Source organism: Salvelinus alpinus, chromosome 2, assembly GCF_045679555.1.
Source record: "Salvelinus alpinus chromosome 2, SLU_Salpinus.1, whole genome shotgun sequence".
NCBI lineage: Eukaryota > Metazoa > Chordata > Actinopteri > Salmoniformes > Salmonidae > Salvelinus > Salvelinus alpinus.
Window position 1 is genome coordinate 21,820,823 of NC_092087.1, and position 17,958 is coordinate 21,838,780.

Consider the following 17,958-nt stretch of genomic DNA (forward strand, 5'->3'; position numbering starts at 1 on the left):
GATACCCTTCTATCATTCACTGGTCCCCAGTGATACCCTTCTATCATTCACTGGTCCCCAGTGATACTGTTCTATCATTCACTGGTCCCCAGTGATACTGTTCTATCATTCACTGGTCCCCAGTGATACTGTTCTATCATTCACTGGTCCCCAGTGATACTGTTCTATCATTCACTGGTCCCCAGTGATACTGTTCTATCATTCACTGGTCCCCAGTGATACTCTTCTATCATTCACTGGTCCCCAGTGATACTGTTCTATCATTCACTGGTCCCCAGTGATACTGTTCTATCATTCACTGGTCCCCAGTGATACTCTTCTATCATTCACTGGTCCCCAGTGATACTGTTCTATCATTCACTGGTCCCCAGTGATACTGTTCTATCATTCACTGGTCCCCAGTGATACTGTTCTATCATTCACTGGTCCCCAGTGATACTCTTCTATCATTCACTGGTCCCCAGTGATACTGTTCTGTCATTCACTGGTCCCCAGTGATACTGTTCTATCATTAACTGGTCCCCAGTGATACTGTTCTGTCATTCACTGGTCCCCAGTGATACTGTTCTGTCATTCACTGGTCACCAGTGATACCCTTCTATCATTCACTGGTCCAAAGTGATACTGTTCTATCATTCACTGGTACCCAGTGATTCTGTTCTATCATTCACTGGTCCCCAGTGTAACTCTTCTACCATTCACTGGTCCCCAGTGATACGTTCTATAATTCACTGGTCCCCAGTGATACGTTCTATAATTCACTGGTCTCCAGTGATACGTTCTATAATTCACTGGTCTCCAGTGATACGTTCTATAATTCACTGGTCCCCAGTGATACATTCTATAATTCACTGGTCTCCAGTGATACATTCTATAATTCACTGGTCTCCAGTGATACGTTCTATAATTCACTGGTCCCCAGTGATACGTTCTATAATTCACTGGTCCCCAGTGATATGTTCTATAATTCACTGGTCCCCAGTGATACGTTCTATAATTCACTGGTCTCCAGTGACATTCTATAATTCACTGGTCCCCAGTGATACCTTCTATAATTCACTGGTCCCCAGTGATACCTTCTATAATTCACTGGTCTCCAGTGATACGTTCTATAATTCACTGGTCCCCAGTGATACGTTCTATAATTCACTGGTCCCCAGTGATACGTTCTATAATTCACTGGTCCCCAGTGATACGTTCTATAGTTCACTGGTCCCCAGTGATACATTCTATAATTCACTGGTCCCCAGTGATACCTTCTATAATTCACTGGTCCCCAGTGAAACGTTCTATTATTCACTGGTCCCCAGTGATACTCTTCTATCATTCACTGGTCCCCAGTGATACTGTTCTGTCATTCACTGGTCCCCAGTGATACTGTTCTGTCATTCACTGGTCCCCAGTGATACCCTTCTATCATTCACTGGTCCCCAGTGATACTGTTCTATCATGCACTGGTCCCCAGTGATACTCTTCTATCATTCACTGGTCCCCAGTGACACTGTTCTGTCATTCACTGGTCCCCAGTGATACTCTTCTATCATTCACTGGTCCCCAGTGATACTCTTCTATCATCCACTGGTCCCCAGTGGTACTCTTCTATCATTCACTGGTCCCCAGTGATACTGTTCTGTCATTCACTGGTCCCCAGTGATACCCTTCTATCATTCACTGGTCCCCAGTGATACTGTTCTATCATTCACTGGTCCCCAGTGATACTCTTCTATCATTCACTGGTCCCCAGTGACACTGTTCTGTCATTCACTGGTCCCCAGTGATACTCTTCTATCATTCACTCGTCCCCAGTGATACTCTTCTATCATTCACTGGTCCCCAGTGATACTCTTCTATCATCCACTGGTCCCCAGGGGTACTCTTCTATCATTCACTGGTCCCTAGTGATACTCTTCTATCATTCCCCTGTCCCCAGTGATACTCTTCTATCATTCACTGGTCCCCAGTGATACGTTCTATAATTCACTGGTCCCCAGTGATACGTTCTATAATTCACTGGTCCCCAGTGATACGTTCTATAATTCACTGGTCCCCAGTGATACGTTCTATAATTCACTGGTCCCCAGTGATACGTTCTATTATTCACTGGTCCCCAGTGATACGTTCTATAATTCACTGGTCCCTAGTGATACTCTTCTATCATTCCCCTGTCCCCAGTGATACTCTTCTATAATTCACTGGTCCCCAGTGATACGTTCTATAATTCACTGGTCCCCAGTGATACGTTCTATAATTCACTGGTCCCCAGTGATACGTTCTATAATTCACTGGTCCCCAGTGATACGTTCTATAATTCACTGGTCCCCAGTGATACATTCTATAATTCACTGGTCTCCAGTGACACATTCTATAATTCACTGGTCCCCAGTGATACCTTCTATAATTCACTAGTCCCCAGTGATACGTTCTATAATTCACTGGTCTCCAGTGATACGTTCTATAATTCACTGGTCCCCAGTGATACGTTCTATAATTCACTGGTCCCCAGTGATACCTTCTATAATTCACTGGTCCCCAGTGATACGTTCTATAGTTCACTGGTCCCCAGTGATACATTCTATAATCCACTGGTCCCCAGTGATACCTTCTATAATTCACTGGTCCCCAGTGATACGTTCTATAATTCACTGGTCCCCAGTGATACTCTTCTATCATTCACTGGTCCCCAGTGATACTGTTCTGTCATTCACTGGTCCCCAGTGATACTGTTCTGTCATTCACTGGTCCCCAGTGATACCCTTCTATCATTCACTGGTCCCCAGTGATACCCTTCTATCATTCACTGGTCCCCAGTGATACCCTTCTATCATTCACTGGTCCCCAGTGACACTGTTCTATCATTCACTGGTCCCCAGGGATACTGTTCTATCATTCACTGGCCCCCAGTGATACTGTTCTGTCATTCACTGGTCCCCAGTGATACTCTTCTATCATTCACTGGTCCCCAGTGATACTGTTCTATCATTCACTGGTCCCCAGTGATACTCTTCTATCATTCACTGGTCCCCAGTGATACTCTTCTATCATTCACTGGTCCCCGGTGATACGTTCTATAGTTCACTGGTCCCCCGTGATACCCTTCTATAGTTCACTGGTCCCCAGTGATACCCTTCTATCATTCACTGGTCCCCAGTGATACTGTTCTATAATTCACTGGTCCCCAGTGATACTTTTCTATCATTCACTGGTCCCCAGTGATACTCTTCTATCATTCACTGGTCCCCAGTGATACTCTTCTATTATTCACTGGTCCCCAGTGATACTCTTCTATTATTCACTGGTCCCCAGTGATACTCTTCTATCATTCACTGGTCCCCAGTGATACTGTTCTGTCATTCACTGGTCCACAGTGATACTCTTCTATCATTCACTGGTCCCCAGTGATACTGTTATATTATTCACTGGTCCCCAGTGATACTCTTCTATCATTCACTGGTCCCCAGTGATACTCTTCTATCATTCACTGGTCCCCAGTGATACTGTTCTATCATTCACTGGTCCCCGGTGACACTTTTCTATCATTCACTGGTCCCCAGGTATGCTGTTCTCTCTTTTTCACTTCTATACATATCTGGATGCTCTTAATGCTGTTTGGTTTATTGTCTCTACACACTCCTAGTACCCAAATATATGAACAAATGTACAGCGTAATTGCTTAAGAAATGTAACACAAAATGTATGAAAACAATTTCAAATCCCAGTTAGGGACTTATTACATATAAGTATGTGTAGACTGTCGTGTGCAGTATGTACAGGCCTACAACCATCATGTGGGCATTACAATGATATACTGTATGTGGTGAAAACAATTTGTTCGAGCAATATTTATTTATGTATGACCTGGCAGTGTAGTTTCCCCATAAAAGTGGAATGTGCTTTAAGGAGATTGTGTTGGTTAAGGAGGAGGAAGCCTCTAAATCACATCTACTGGGTTTGGCTCTCCCTCACTGGCCTAGAATTTGGCTCTAAATAAAAGGAGACAGTGTTTACCATCTCATCTCCTCACAACTAACCAATTGTCAACGATTCTCCAGCTCGCTCTCCAAACCGGGCTGCTTTTTTAAATATGTACAATGTGTGTGGGTGACTCCACCTGTGTTTATTTTTGGTGGGAGGATGTGAGTGTGTGTGTGACGAAGACCATGTTTTGTGCCTCTCTCTCCCCCTCTATCTCTCCCTCCGCTTCTCCCACTCTCTACCCTTCTCCCTCCCTCCCTCTCTCTCTCCCTCCACTTCTCCCTCTCTCTCCTCTTCTCCCGCTCCCTCCGCTTCTCCCTCATTCTCTCCTTCCGCTTCCCCCTCTCCCTCCACTTCTCCCTCCCTCTCCACTTCTCCCTCTCTCTATCTCCCTCTGCTTCTCCCTCTCTCTCCCCCCCTCTCTCTCCCTCTGCTCCTCCCTCTCTCTCCCCCTCTTTCTCTCTCTCCGCTCCTCCCTCTCTTCCCCTCTTCCTCTCTCTCCGCTTCTCCCTCCCTCTCTCCTCCCCCTATCTCCCGCTGCTTCTCCCTCTCTCTATCCCTGTCCCTCTGCTTCTCCCTCTCTCTCCCCCCGCTTTCCCTCTCTCTCCCCTCCCCCCGCTGCTTCTCCCTCTCTCTATACCTGTCCCTCCGCTTCTCCCTCTCTCTCCCCCTCTCTCTCCCCCTCTCCCTATCCCTCTGCTTCTCCCTCTCTCTCCCGCTGCTTCTCCCTCTCTCTCCCTCTTTCCCTCTCCCTCATCTTATCCGTCTCCCTCCCCCTCTCGCTCCCTTTCCCTCTCCCTCTTCTTCTCCATGCAGAATGATGACGGTGGACACTGCTGTCTGGTCAACAAGTGGAGCACTTTCCTGAAGGCTCGGCTCATCTGTTCAGTGCCGGGGGCCGACGGGATCGAGACACACTTCGACGAGCTCCGTGAGTTCTCCTCCCTTCCCTTGACATGGTGTCACCCGTTATCCACATTAACGTGAGGAGCGAGGAACCAGACAGCCTGTGGCATGTCTTGAGGTTTCCCATTGGTATTAATACTGTGTCAAATAGAGACCACAAATTATGATGGAACTGACTCCAGACCAGCTAGAGGAACTAGTTGGTGTTGCCTGTCCTTTTATATTCCTGCTTGCACTATCCACCCAGCCTGATCTCAGACCAGTTTTATCTCTGCATACCACCACCTGTCCAGAGCCTGACTGCACTGCACACAGCCCAGTCCCTGTCCCATATGGCAGCCTCTTCCATTACACTCAATACTTCTGTGGCCCATACGGCATGCTGTAATGGGAATTGCACACACTCTGGTAGTGTACTTATTATTTTCCTTCAAGATGTCTCAAACAAAAGGCTTCTTTTTCCTGGCTGCGCATTAAGAGGTGCTCTCCCCTCCTGTAATTTACTGGATATGAGGGGCTTGCTGCCTCGTGGCAGACAGATCAGGTAGCCAGGCAGGAATGTCAGGTCCATTACCATGTCTTTCTTTCTCTCTGTCTCACTGCTTCCAAATAGAGCGTTGGAATGATGAGGGTTCTGTGACGGAGTCTACAGTTACTCAAGCCCTAACCTCAGCAATAAAAAGCTTGTGTGACTTTCTATTTGACCTCTACTTTTAGGTTATGGTTGAGTAATTCTGCTCGCGTGTGCATTAGTCTTGGACTTACCTGAACACTATGGCGCAATGGTAAGGCTTTTTTTTGGTAATGGTAACCATTTCACCCAAGTAAATGAAAGGATATCAAAACCGCAAGCACCGTACTCACTCTGCGGTTATAAATGACTTTGTGTATTTATTAGTCGGCTCATTGTTGACATAGACATGCCGTGCACACTGGGTTTAGGGGAGAGTGGAGAGCTGGCACTGGTTCACCTGCACGGTTCAGGATATTGCTTTAATAAAGGTGTATGTGTAAAGGCACAGGCTGCTGCAGCATCCCAATGAACAGGAGACACTTAACTCAGCTGTCATTACAGTACATCCACACATCCCATACGTCAGACAAACCTGATGCCAGTGGGCACAGCTCACCCCTGGCAGGTACTGTACCCCCAGAAAGGGCATTTGTTAACTGGGTATAGGTGAGCTCCATGCCAAGGTTCCAGTTTACTGCTGGGTTATAATGGCTGGTCTAAATTTGTCCTCAGTTTGTGGTGTAGACAGGGGAGAATAAGGATGGTAGAATTACTCCAGTAATACAAGACAACAAGATCTATGTGCCTTCTAGATAATATGTACTCTGAGTATCTCTAAAACGTACATGCCACCAAAGTATTTGGGTTTAGCCTACCTTGATGTAAGAAGAACTTTGCAGCAAGCCGGGACTGGTTGCAAAAGTACCTGGATAAAGAGAACAGATTAACTTACATTTCCCCTCTCTCTATTAGTGTTGTAGTAAAGTAAAGAGGACATTGGGGTCATTATTGAAAACGTTGATGAGCCTTCCAGCCCAGCTTTAGGCCTTGTTGTTTGGGAGCAGTATTATGTGTGACTGCTGTTAGCGAGGGACGCCAAAGCCCCAGAGAGTTTTTACAGTTGGAAAGAGAAAAAGATTTGGCTCTACCTGAGAACTTGCATCCAAATTACACACAGTAAATTGAAACACACAATGTAGAGGCCTTATCCAGGCACATGTGGTTGCATGCTATGTCAAAATGAAGAAGCTGTCAGGACCCGGTGCGAGAAACAGTCACTAAATCGGCAGAACCCAGAAGATGAGGCAGACACAGCAGTACTAGAGATGGTGGTTTAATAAAAAATAGATATCTTCCAAAATACAAAGAAATCCACAAAGTGGTAAAAACAGCAAGGGAAAAAACAAACCTTAAAAGACTAATCCAAAATACAAAAGAACAAAACCAGAGAACCTCTGGAAAATCCAACAAGAGAAAAATATATGTTCACAACAAGGCTTGGGCTGGGGCTGGGTGCTAACATACAAACACTGAGCAAGGAACTGAGGAACACACAGGGATTAAATACTAACAAGGGAACGACATACAGGTGCAAACAATAATTAGAGCAAGGGAAAAACAAAAGGTACAAAAAAGGTGCAATGGGGACATCTAGTGACAAAAAACCAGAACAGTCCTGGCCAAAACCTGACAGAAGCCAAAGCAAATAGGTTGTAGATATACAATAAAGAGATGCTATAAAGGTTTAGATTGTATGGTTTGATATAAATAAAGAGGTGCATTGCATGAGCTTGAGCTTGATCAACAATATGGCTCATGGACTTCAGAGAGAAGACTTTATGAGAGATGAACAAGAGTGGTAAAGAAAAAGAAAGAATGAAAGAGAAAGAGAAGGGGGGATTGGGAGAGAGTGATATCAGGCAAAGCTCCAGCAGAAATACATTCTTTCTGAGGAAACAAAAAATGTGTAGACTGAGTTTTTATTGCCTTAGAAAAGAGGAAAGGGCAGTTTTGGTTCCATTCATAGCTCTTATTAAAGACTGTCACGGCTGTTGAATGAAGTAGACCAAGGAGCAGTGTGGTGAGCGTACGTATTACTTTATTATTATTATGACGCCAACAATAAACAATCCAAAACAAACCAAAACAAACCATGAAGCTTAAGGCGATGTGCCACAAACAAAGTCAACTTCCCACAAAGACAGGAGGGAAAAAGGGCTACCTAAGTATGGTTCTCAATCAGAGACAACGATAGACAGCTGTCCCTGATTGAGAACCCTACCCGGCCAAAACATAGAAATACAAATAATAGAACGAAAGAACATAGAATACCCACCCCAAATCACACCCTGACCAAACCAAATAGAGACATAAAAAGGATCTCTAAGGTCAGGGCGTGACAAAGACATGCTCCAGAAATGTGGCTACTACTAAGTATTTTTTAACCCTCCTGATTTGGGCTTGATGTGTCAATGTGTAGTTCATACATAAATAACCTATGAGCAGAATTACTGTCTTACCTCAATTAGCCACGGAATCCCGAGTTTGAAAGCAACTATTTTTCTAGAACCTGTGCTGAGCCATTTTCCCTACACTTTCCCCCACGTTGGTTAGCCCCCTACCAATTCGAGTTCAGCCAATGAGCTTTAGCCTCTCGCCATATGAGTGACAGCTAGCAAGAGGCACATCATGCACCCACACCAGACCGAAAAGAGAGCAATGACGTGGTGCACATATCTGCAAGTACACTATGTAGACACCGCTTCAAATTAGTGTATTTTGCTATTGCAGCCACACCCGCTGCTAACAAGTATATAAAATCGAGCACACAGCCATGCAATCTCCATAGACAAACATTGGCTGAAGAGCTCAGTGACTTTCAACGTGGCACCATCATAGGATGTCACCTTTCCAACAAGTCAGTTTTTGTCAAATGTCTGCCCTGCTAGAGCTGCCCCGTTCCACTTTAAGTGTTGTTATTGTGAAGTGGAAAGGTCTAGGCAACACAAGCTCACAGAACGCGTGCTGAAGCGCGTAGTGCGTAAAAATCATCTGTCTTCGGTTACAACTCTCACTACCGAGTTCCAAACTGCCTTTGGAAGCAACGTCAGCACAATAACTCTTTGTCGGGAGCGTCATGAAATGGGTGTCTATGGCCCAACAGCTGCACACAAGCCTAAGATCACCATGTGCAATGCCAAGCGTTGGCTAAAGTGGTGTAAAGCGTGCCGCCATTGGACTCTGGAGCAGTGGAAACGCGTTCTCTGGAGTGATGAATCACGAATCTGGGTTTGGCGCATGCCAGGAGAACGCTACCTGCCCTAATGCATAGATCCAACTGTAAAGTTTGGTGGAAGACAAATAATGGTCTGGGGCTGTTTTTCATTGTTCGGGTTAGGCCCCTTAGTTCCAGTGAATTGAAATCTTAATGCTACAGCATACAATGACATTCTAGACGAGTCTGTGCTTACAAGTTTGTGGCAACAGTTTGGGGAAGGCCCTTTCCTGTTTCAGCATGACAATGCCCTTGTGATCAAAGTAAGGTCCATACAGAAATGGTATGTCGAGATCGGCCTGCAACGGAGCCCTGACCTCAACCCCATCGAAAACACCTTTGGGATGAATTGGAACGCCATCTGCAAGCTAGGCCTAATCGCCCAATATCAGTGCCCGACGTCACTAATGCTCTTGTTGCTGAATGGAAGCAAGTCCCCGTAGCAATGTTCCAACATCTAGTGGAAAGCCTTCCCAGAAGATTGGAGGCTGTTATATCAGCAAAGGGGGGACCAACTCCATATTAATGCCCTGATTTTGCAATGAGATGTTCGATGAGAAGGTGCCCACATACTTTTGGTCATGTAGTGACGTTGTATGCAATTTTCAGGGACTACTTTCAGAAGTTTACAAATGTACCGGAGAATCCCTTTAACAAGCCTTCCTGTTGCCAACTCTTCTCTGCCTTGTCAGAATATTTCTATTTCCAATCAAGTAGCTTTTCCCCTTTATAATTATAATATTTTGGGGGGCAACCGACTGCTGTACATGTATTGAGCTAATGATAGCTCCTGTTGTCTGTCTGTTTTTGACTGCCGTGTAGTTTATCTGATTCATCCCTTTCTGTACTGGAACAGCTGTGTGCCTTGGTGGGGCTCATCTGTTGTATGACAACCTTGACAGCCCTTCTCTCTGTGTCTGTAGTAACCCATGACCGTTCCGCTGTTCTGCCTTGAGCAGCTGTGGGCTCTGGAGGAGGTGTGTGTGTGTGCTTGTGTGTGTGTGTCTGTGCATACGTATGTGTATGCATGTGTGTGTCTAGAGATAAAAGGTGGTTAAGGAGGAATAAGGACCATATGCTCTGTTTCAGTCCCTCTCCTTATCCTCTGCTATGGGAATGAAATCATAACCTCAGACTCTCCCCTGAGAGAGCCTTGAGTGACACCCAGAGCGTACACATACAACTGGACTCACCAGGCCTGCTCACCTCTACTGTCATTCAACTGGACTCACCAGGCCTGCTCACCTCTACTGTCATTCAACTGGACTCACCAGGCCTGCTCACCTCTACTGTCATTCAACTGGACTCACCAGGCCTGCTCACCTCTACTGTCATTCAACTGGACTCACCAGGCCTGCTCACCTCTACTGTCATTCAACTGGACTCACCAGGCCTGCTCACCTCTACTGTCATTCAACTGGACTCACCAGGCCTGCTCACCTCTACTGTCATTCAACTGGACTCACCAGGCCTGCTCACCTCTACTGTCATTCAACTGGACTCACCAGGCCTGCTCACCTCTACTGTCATTCAACTGGACTCACCAGGCCTGCTCACCTCTACTGTCATTCAACTGGACTCACCAGGCCTGCTCACCTCTACTGTCATTCAACTGGACTCACCAGGCCTGCTCACCTCTACTGTCATTATGTTGTGTACATACAGTTAGAACTATGTCAACCGGACAACTATTGTTTTTAGTATGTCCCATTGCAAATACTAGTGAATAAAAATGCGTCCAGTCTACGCAAAAGGAATACTTTGTGACTATAAGACTTGTAGAATGTATTATACGTCAGATCATTGTCCATTAAATGCCATATACTGCTTTCAATTCAAGTTGTAGAGTTCTCACAGGTTCTTGACAGCGTGGTATGTGTAAACATGCAGTGTCTTTATCCTCTGGCCAATGGACATTCCCCTACTACACACTGGCAGGCTGGCCACTTACTCTTGAATTCTGTTCTGTGAGGTAGATGGGCCTCCTGAGAGGAGAATGTGGGCCAGTCAGAGAGCAGGCCAGCGGGGAGAGACAAACTGCCCAAATCTTAGGTAGAGTTCTCGCTGGGACCCCCAGAGGCTTGTGAGGTATGATTCCGTCTTCCTCTTGGGCTTAGAATACGCTCATGGGTAGAATGGTAACTTTCTAAAGGTGTTGTCTCTGAAGCTCTTGGTCTTTTCTTTGTGTGTTTTATTATATTGAGTATAATACAGTACTGCATCCTTCACCTTGGCCTGCTAGTCCTTCCTGTGGAGATGTCTCTCAGTTTATGTCACGTCTGCTCCCGCTCTTCCCCTCCCCCCGGCGCTTGAGGGCGCCAGAATGCCTTGCATCACTCACTCCTGCCATCCATCACGTACACCTGCCTTTCCTTGTCACGCGCATCAGCGTTATTGGACTCACCTGGACTCTCTTATCACCTGTTCATTTCCTCCCCTATATGTGTCAGTTCCCCAGCTCTGTTCCCTGCTTCTGCATTGATTGTTTTTCTGTTTGCTAAGCTGTTTATGTCTCGTTCCATGTCCGTTATTTATTAAATGTTACTCCCCGTACCTGCTTCGTCTCTCCAGCGTCATCCTTGTGATAGATCGTGACAGAATGCAGAAGCCATCACACGAAGCATCGGGGAGTACTGGCGTTCTGGTTGGTATAGTGGCATCGGCTCTGGGTCACCACCGATGGAACCGGGGGTGCCTAGCCTGCTCGTCGGGCTTCCACGCCCTAGCAGGCTCGAGAGGTTTCCTTGCCCCGGTTGGCTCGGATGGCGCCCATCCCACGTCGGGCCTCAGCTGGATCGTCAGTTCTTGTCTGCCCAGCCTGTCCAGGAGTTTTTTGTTTGTTTGTTGTTTGTTTTGTCGGTGACGTCGGGGGTGGATTCTGCCGCCGATGGAACCGGGCGTGCCTAAGCCAGCCCGTCGAGCTTTCATGCCCTGGCTGGCTCGAGAGGTTTCATTGCCTCGGTTGGCTCGGTGGCTTCCCATCCCACGTCACAATCCACCGGATCATCGGGTTTCCTTAGCGGGATCGACAGGCGTCTGGACTCAGCCGGATCGTCAGGCTCCCATGCCTCAGCCGGCTCGCCAGGCTCTCACGCTCCAGCCGGTTCGTCGGGCTTCCACGCCTCAACCGGCTTGCCCAGCGCCCATGTCTCGGCCGATTTGCCCAGGTGGGACGCCGGGTGGGGCCCCTAGTGGGGGGGTACTGTCACGTCTGCTCCCGCTCTTCCCCTGGCGCTTGAGGGCGCCAGAATGCCTTGCATCACTCACTCCTGCCATCCATCACGTACACCTGCCTTTCCTTGTCACGCGCATCAGCGTTATTGGACTCACCTGGACTCTCTTATCACCTGTTCATTTCCTCCCCTATATGTGTCAGTTCCCCAGCTCTGTTCCCTGCTTCTGCATTGATTGTTTTTCTGTTTGCTAAGCTGTTTATGTCTCGTTCCATGTCCGTTATTTATTAAATGTTACTCCCCGTACCTGCTTCGTCTCTCCAGCGTCATCCTTGTGATAGATCGTGACAGTTTATTTCCTGTTGCTCTATAGAGATGTGCCATGGGCTTACACCTCCTCTTTCCGACAGCAGGATACTGGAATTCAGTAGTACAACCCTGGAGGAGGAGGCTAGCCACATCTTCTCCTTTCATCTTGGCTTTGACCCCATCCTCACTGCTGTGTTCCACAGTGTGCTGTGGAATGTGACGTTTCTTTAGTCTGTCCTCTTTGCACTGACTTGATTGTCTCTGTGTATCTGTCTTTTAGGAGATGTTTACATACAGCCGACGCAGGATACCAAGAATCCTGTTATCTACGGAGTCTTCTCTGTCTCAGGGTGAGTGGCCAAACTTATGTTCAGACACTTCTTTTTGAAAATATTAAGAATAATTATTGAAATATACTTTCATTGTCATATTATGTCCCTTTTTGGTTTATTTCAGTTCTTAACCCACTGAGCTGTCTATCTCGCCCCTGTCCATACAGTTCAGTGTTCAAGGGCTCAGCAGTTTGTGTCTATTCCATGGCTGACATCCGCCAGGTCTTCAATGGACCCTTTGCCCACAAGGAGGGGCCCAACTACCAGTGGGTGGCCTACACTGGGAAGATCCCCTACCCTCGGCCTGGGACGGTGAGCCTCACCCTCCCATGACCCTGAGTGTTAATACCAAACCAAGCTGGCATAAAAGACACTTAGACATCAAATAGAAACCATTTGTCTTTCAAGCAGGACACAAACATCAGCCTTCATACCCACCCACAGTCCTCCTGCTATAAGAGTCCTAAAATCTCTCATTTTGATTCTGTAATCTCCCTAGTAGTAATTTAAGTGGCTGTTGATGTTTCTGTGGTGAGAGGCAAATGTTTTAATGCTAGTTTCATTTTCAACAACAGTGCCCCGGTGGTACGTTCACCCCCAACATGAAGTCCACCAAAGACTACCCAGACGAGGTGATCAACTTCATGCGGAACCACCCCAATATGTACAACGCCGTGTACCCAATACATAAGCGCCCCCTGGTGGTCCGGACCAACGTGGAGTACGAGTTCACCACCATCACTGTAGACCAGGTGGCCGCGGCAGACGGGAACTATGAAGTGCTGTTCCTGGGAACTGGTGAGTCCTCACTAGTCTAAATTCATGTGAAATATAGCAGGCCTACATCACTCTTTGTACAATGTCCAAGGATGCCAAACAGATTTCCTTCTGAAAGTAAAACAAAGGAGAAACGTGTAAATAATCCCAAGGCAGTCCCGCCGGATGGACCTGCTGTCTTTCTCCCTATCATTTAACCCCGGGGGGGGGGGGGAGGGGGGTTACAGTAAGGAAATACATCACACTAATCTCACCACCGGTATGGTGCAGCGGTAGAGATTTTTCTGTTTGTCTCCTTTCTTTGAACTTTTTAAAAGCTGAAGTAACATCACTCCCCTAGTGCATGCAGCCCATACATGCAGCACATTATCCCTTTTGTGTGTGTCTTTGTTCTGCTCTGCGTCTCTGGGAGACTAATGGCTTTTTATACGAGCACACCGTGCTCCACTATGCCCAGAGTCACTGTAATGTGTAGGACAAAAGGTGAACACAGAGAGATCTGTCTGAAAGTGGTGAAGAGTACTGTAGTGTAGTGCTAAGGCCTGATGGAATGAGGAGTGAGGATTAACCTTTACATTAGCAGAGGAATGTAGCGAGGGCAGTTTGATTAACTGGCAGCAAGGCAGGGTAGTGTCGGGTTACAACTAATCTCCTTCCCAGACACTTCCGCCCAAATGTGCAAAGAGTCTGATGGATCAATGTGTCAAACTTGGCCTTCTTTAGCCAATACAGAAAGACTGGGCGAAACTCCCAGCGCATAGGCATTGACTTAATCGGCTTAATCTACCAACCAATCACGCTAGCGCAACACAAGCACTGAGTCACGCCTCGTAGTCGTGTGGTTCGCTAAAATTAAATGATGACAAAAACTCGGTAAGGTCACTCCCATATAATTCTATGATCACTCCCACTAAGACCAAAACTGAATCATACCAGGCGTTTATGTGCAATAGTCTGGGGACAAGGTTAGGTTACAACAGGTATGTAGTAGTTTCAAGTCTCAGGTGTTTCCTTGGGCCACAGACAGGGGAACGGTTCAGAAGGTGATTGTGTTGCCCAGAGATGACCTGCAGACTGAAGAACTGGTCCTGGAGGAGGTAGAGGTGTTCAAGGTGAGCACTGTCTTTCTTATTTTTCTATCCTCTCTCTCTCATTTTCTCTCTCTGTCTCTCTCTTTCTGTATCTATCTTTCTCTGTTTCTCTTTGGATTTCTCTGTCTCTCTTTATGTCACTCTGTCTTTCTCTATGTCTCTTTCTGTCTCTCTGCCTTTCTCTATGTCTCGCTGTCTTTCTCTCTGTCTCTCCCTGTCGCGCTGTCTCTCTTTATGTCTCTCTGTGTGTCTCTCTCTGTCTCTATGTCTTTCTCTTTCTTTCTCGTGTTTCTCTCTTTGTCTCTCTATGTCTCTCTCTCTGTCTCTCCCTGTCGCTGTCGTTCTCTTTCTCTCGCTCTCTCTCTATGACTCTCTCTATGTCTCGCTCTCTCTCTGTCTTTTTCTCTCTCCTCTCTCTCTCTCTCTCTCTCGCTCTCTCTCTCTCCCGTTCTCTCTCTCTCCCGCTCTCTCTCTCTCCCTCTCTCTCCCGTTCTCTCTCTCTCTCTCTCTCTCACTCTCTCTCCTCTCTCTCTCTCTCTCACTCTCTCTCTCTCCCGTTCTCTCTCTCTCCCGTTCTCTCTCTCTCCCTCTCTCTCCCTCTCTCTCACTCTCTCTCTCTCTCCCTCTCTCTCCCTCTCTCTCTCTCTCTCTCTCTCTCTCTCTCTCTCTGCTTATACCCATGTATATTTTCAATAACTTTATAAGACTGATCAATGCATTGTCTTCCCATTCCAGGTTCCTACTCCGATTATAACAATGAAGATCTCGTCCAAAAGGGTAAGCATGTCTGTATAAAACCTTACCTAATAGACCTATATATCTTTCCTGGGATAAAGAGCCAAGGAGCTGAATTAAATGAAGGGAAATGATTTAGGAATGCCATGAACTACATGTAAACAGCTGTGGAACTAATGTGTCCCTTCATAATTCATAGAAGGCCTGCATGAAAAGAGAAATATGGAAAATGCATTCAACTGTAGTTTTGTCTTTCACTGTGATTAAAATTGTTGGCCATGGATACATGACATGACATCATTCTTAGAAAGGCTTGCAATTTTACAACAGCTGATCGTAAAAACTGAAGATTGTCTTAGAACAATGGAAATCTTTGTTATACAGAAAGGGTGAGCTCTCCCAATGTGCTAACAACTCTTCCAATAAGCAAATTATATTATCACATTACATTGTTATGGCTTTGATGGATTCTTATCCCCTGTAAACCTCTGCACTGAAAAAAGCCTTCTATGAGCCTTCATAGAAGCCACTCTGCATCCTCTGATCACTAATACTCTGTGTCAGTGATATTAGCTGGATATTCCCATACTTTATCCAGCTGTGATCTAACATCCTCCATGGCTTCCTCCTCTCACAGCAACAGCTCTACGTGTCTTCTGAGCTTGGTGTTACCCACCTGGCCCTCCACCGCTGTGACGTGTACGGGGAGGCATGTGCTGACTGCTGCCTGGCCCGGGACCCCTACTGCGCCTGGGACGGAAAGTCCTGCTCCCGCTACTCCGCCTCGCAAAAGAGGTGAGCATCAGCATGAGCTGCTCAGAATGGCTCTATGGATTGTTGACTGGCTCTATACATTGTTGACTGGCTCTATACATTGTTGACTGGCTCTATACATTGTTGACTGGCTCTATACATTGTTGACTGGCTCTATACATTGTTGACTGGCTCTATACATTGTTGACTGGCTCTATACATTGTTGACTGGCTGTATAGGTTGTTGACTGGCTCTATACATTATTGACTGGCTCTATAGATTGTTAACTGGCTCTATATATTGTTGACTGGCTACACAGATTGTTGACTGGCGCTATACATTGTTGACTGACTCTATACATTGTTGACTGGCTCTATACATTATTGACTGGCTCTATAGGTTGTTGACTGGCTCTATAGGTTGTTGACTGGCTCTATAGGTTGTTGACTGGCTCTATACATTATTGACTGGCTCTATACATTGTTGACTGGCTCTATACATTATTGACTGGCTCTATAGGTTGTTGACTGGCTCTATACATTATTGACTGGCTCTATAGATTGTTAACTGGCTCTATATATTGTTGACTGGCTGTATAGATTGTTGACTGGCTGTATAGATTGTTGACTGGCTGTATAGATCGTTGACTGGCTCTATAGATTGATGACTTGCTCTATACATTGTTGACTGGCTACACAGATTGTTGACTGGCGCTATACATTGTTGACTGGCTCTATAGATTGTTGACTAGCTCCATAGATTGTTGACTAGCTCTATACATTGGTGACTGGCTCTATACATTGTTGACTGGCTCTATACATTGTTGACTGGCTCTATACATTGTTGACTGGCTCTATAGGTTGTTGACTGGCTCTATAGGTTGTTAACTGGCTCTATACATTGTTGACTGGCTCTATATATTGTTAACTGGCTCTATACATTGTTAACTGGCTCTATACATTGTTGACTGGCTCTATACATTGTTGACTGGCTCTATACATTGTTGACTGGCTCTATAGGTTGTTGACTGGCTCTATACATTATTGACTGGCTCTATAGGTTGTTGACTGGCTCTATACATTATTGACTGGCTCTATAGGTTGTTGACTGGCTCTATACATTGTTGACTGGCTCTATAGGTTGTTGACTGGCTCTATATATTGTTGACTGGCTCTATAGGCTGTTGACTGGCTCTATACATTACTGACTGGCTCTATAGATTGTTAACTGGCTCTATATATTGTTGACTGGCTGTATAGATTGTTGACTGGCTGTATAGATTGTTGACTGGCTGTATAGATTGTTGACTGGCTGTATAGATCGTTGACTGGCTCTATAGATTGATGACTGGCTCTATACATTGTTGACTGGCTACACAGATTGTTGACTGGCGCTATACATTGTTGACTGGCTCTATAGATTGTTGACTAGCTCCATAGATTGTTGACTAGCTCTATACATTGGTGACTGGCTCTATACATTGTTGACTGGCTCTATACATTGTTGACTGGCTCTATACATTGTTGACTGGCTCTATACATTGTTGACTGGCTCTATAGGTTGTTGACTGGCTCTATAGGTTGTTAACTGGCTCTATACATTGTTGACTGGCTCTATATATTGTTGACTGGCTCTATACATTGTTGACTGGCTCTATACATTGTTGACTGGCTCTATACATTGTTGACTGGCTCTATACATTGTTGACTGGCTCTATACATTGTTGACTGGCTCTATAGGTTGTTGACTGGCTCTATACATTGTTGACTGGCTCTATACATTATTGACTGGCTCTATAGGTTGTTGACTGGCTCTATACATTGTTGACTGGCTCTATAGGTTGTTGACTGGCTCTATAGGTTGTTGACTGGCTCTATAGGTTGTTGACTGGCTCTATACATTACTGACTTGCTGTATAGATTGTTGACTGGCTCTTTACATTGTTGACTGGCTGTATAGATTGTTGAAGGGCTCTATATGTTTTTGACTGGCTCTATAGGTTGTTGACTGGCTCTAAACATTATTGACTGGCTCTATAGATTGTTGACTGGCTCCATAGGTTGGTGACTGTCTCCATAGATTGTTGACTGGCTCTATACATTGTTGAATAGCTCTATACAT

At 45.9% G+C, this 17,958-nt stretch overlaps 1 protein-coding gene across 4 annotated transcripts in view; it reads left to right on the top strand.

Moving 5' to 3' along the window:
- Positions 1–17,958, top strand: part of LOC139556349 (semaphorin-3F-like) — a 103,333-nt gene that overhangs the window by 75,619 nt on the left and 9,756 nt on the right. For 2 of the 4 annotated variants that reach the window (XM_071370227.1, XM_071370247.1), the window contains 7 exons: positions 4,789–4,903; positions 12,429–12,498; positions 12,648–12,792; positions 13,056–13,278; positions 14,281–14,369; positions 15,084–15,125; positions 15,721–15,878. In XM_071370227.1, the coding sequence (XP_071226328.1) occupies positions 4,789–4,903; positions 12,429–12,498; positions 12,648–12,792; positions 13,056–13,278; positions 14,281–14,369; positions 15,084–15,125; positions 15,721–15,878 (842 nt within the window). The remainder of the gene's footprint in view (positions 1–4,788; positions 4,904–12,428; positions 12,499–12,647; positions 12,793–13,055; positions 13,279–14,280; positions 14,370–15,083; positions 15,126–15,720; positions 15,879–17,958) is intronic. The other 2 variants (XM_071370217.1, XM_071370236.1) reach the window with 1 other exon arrangement.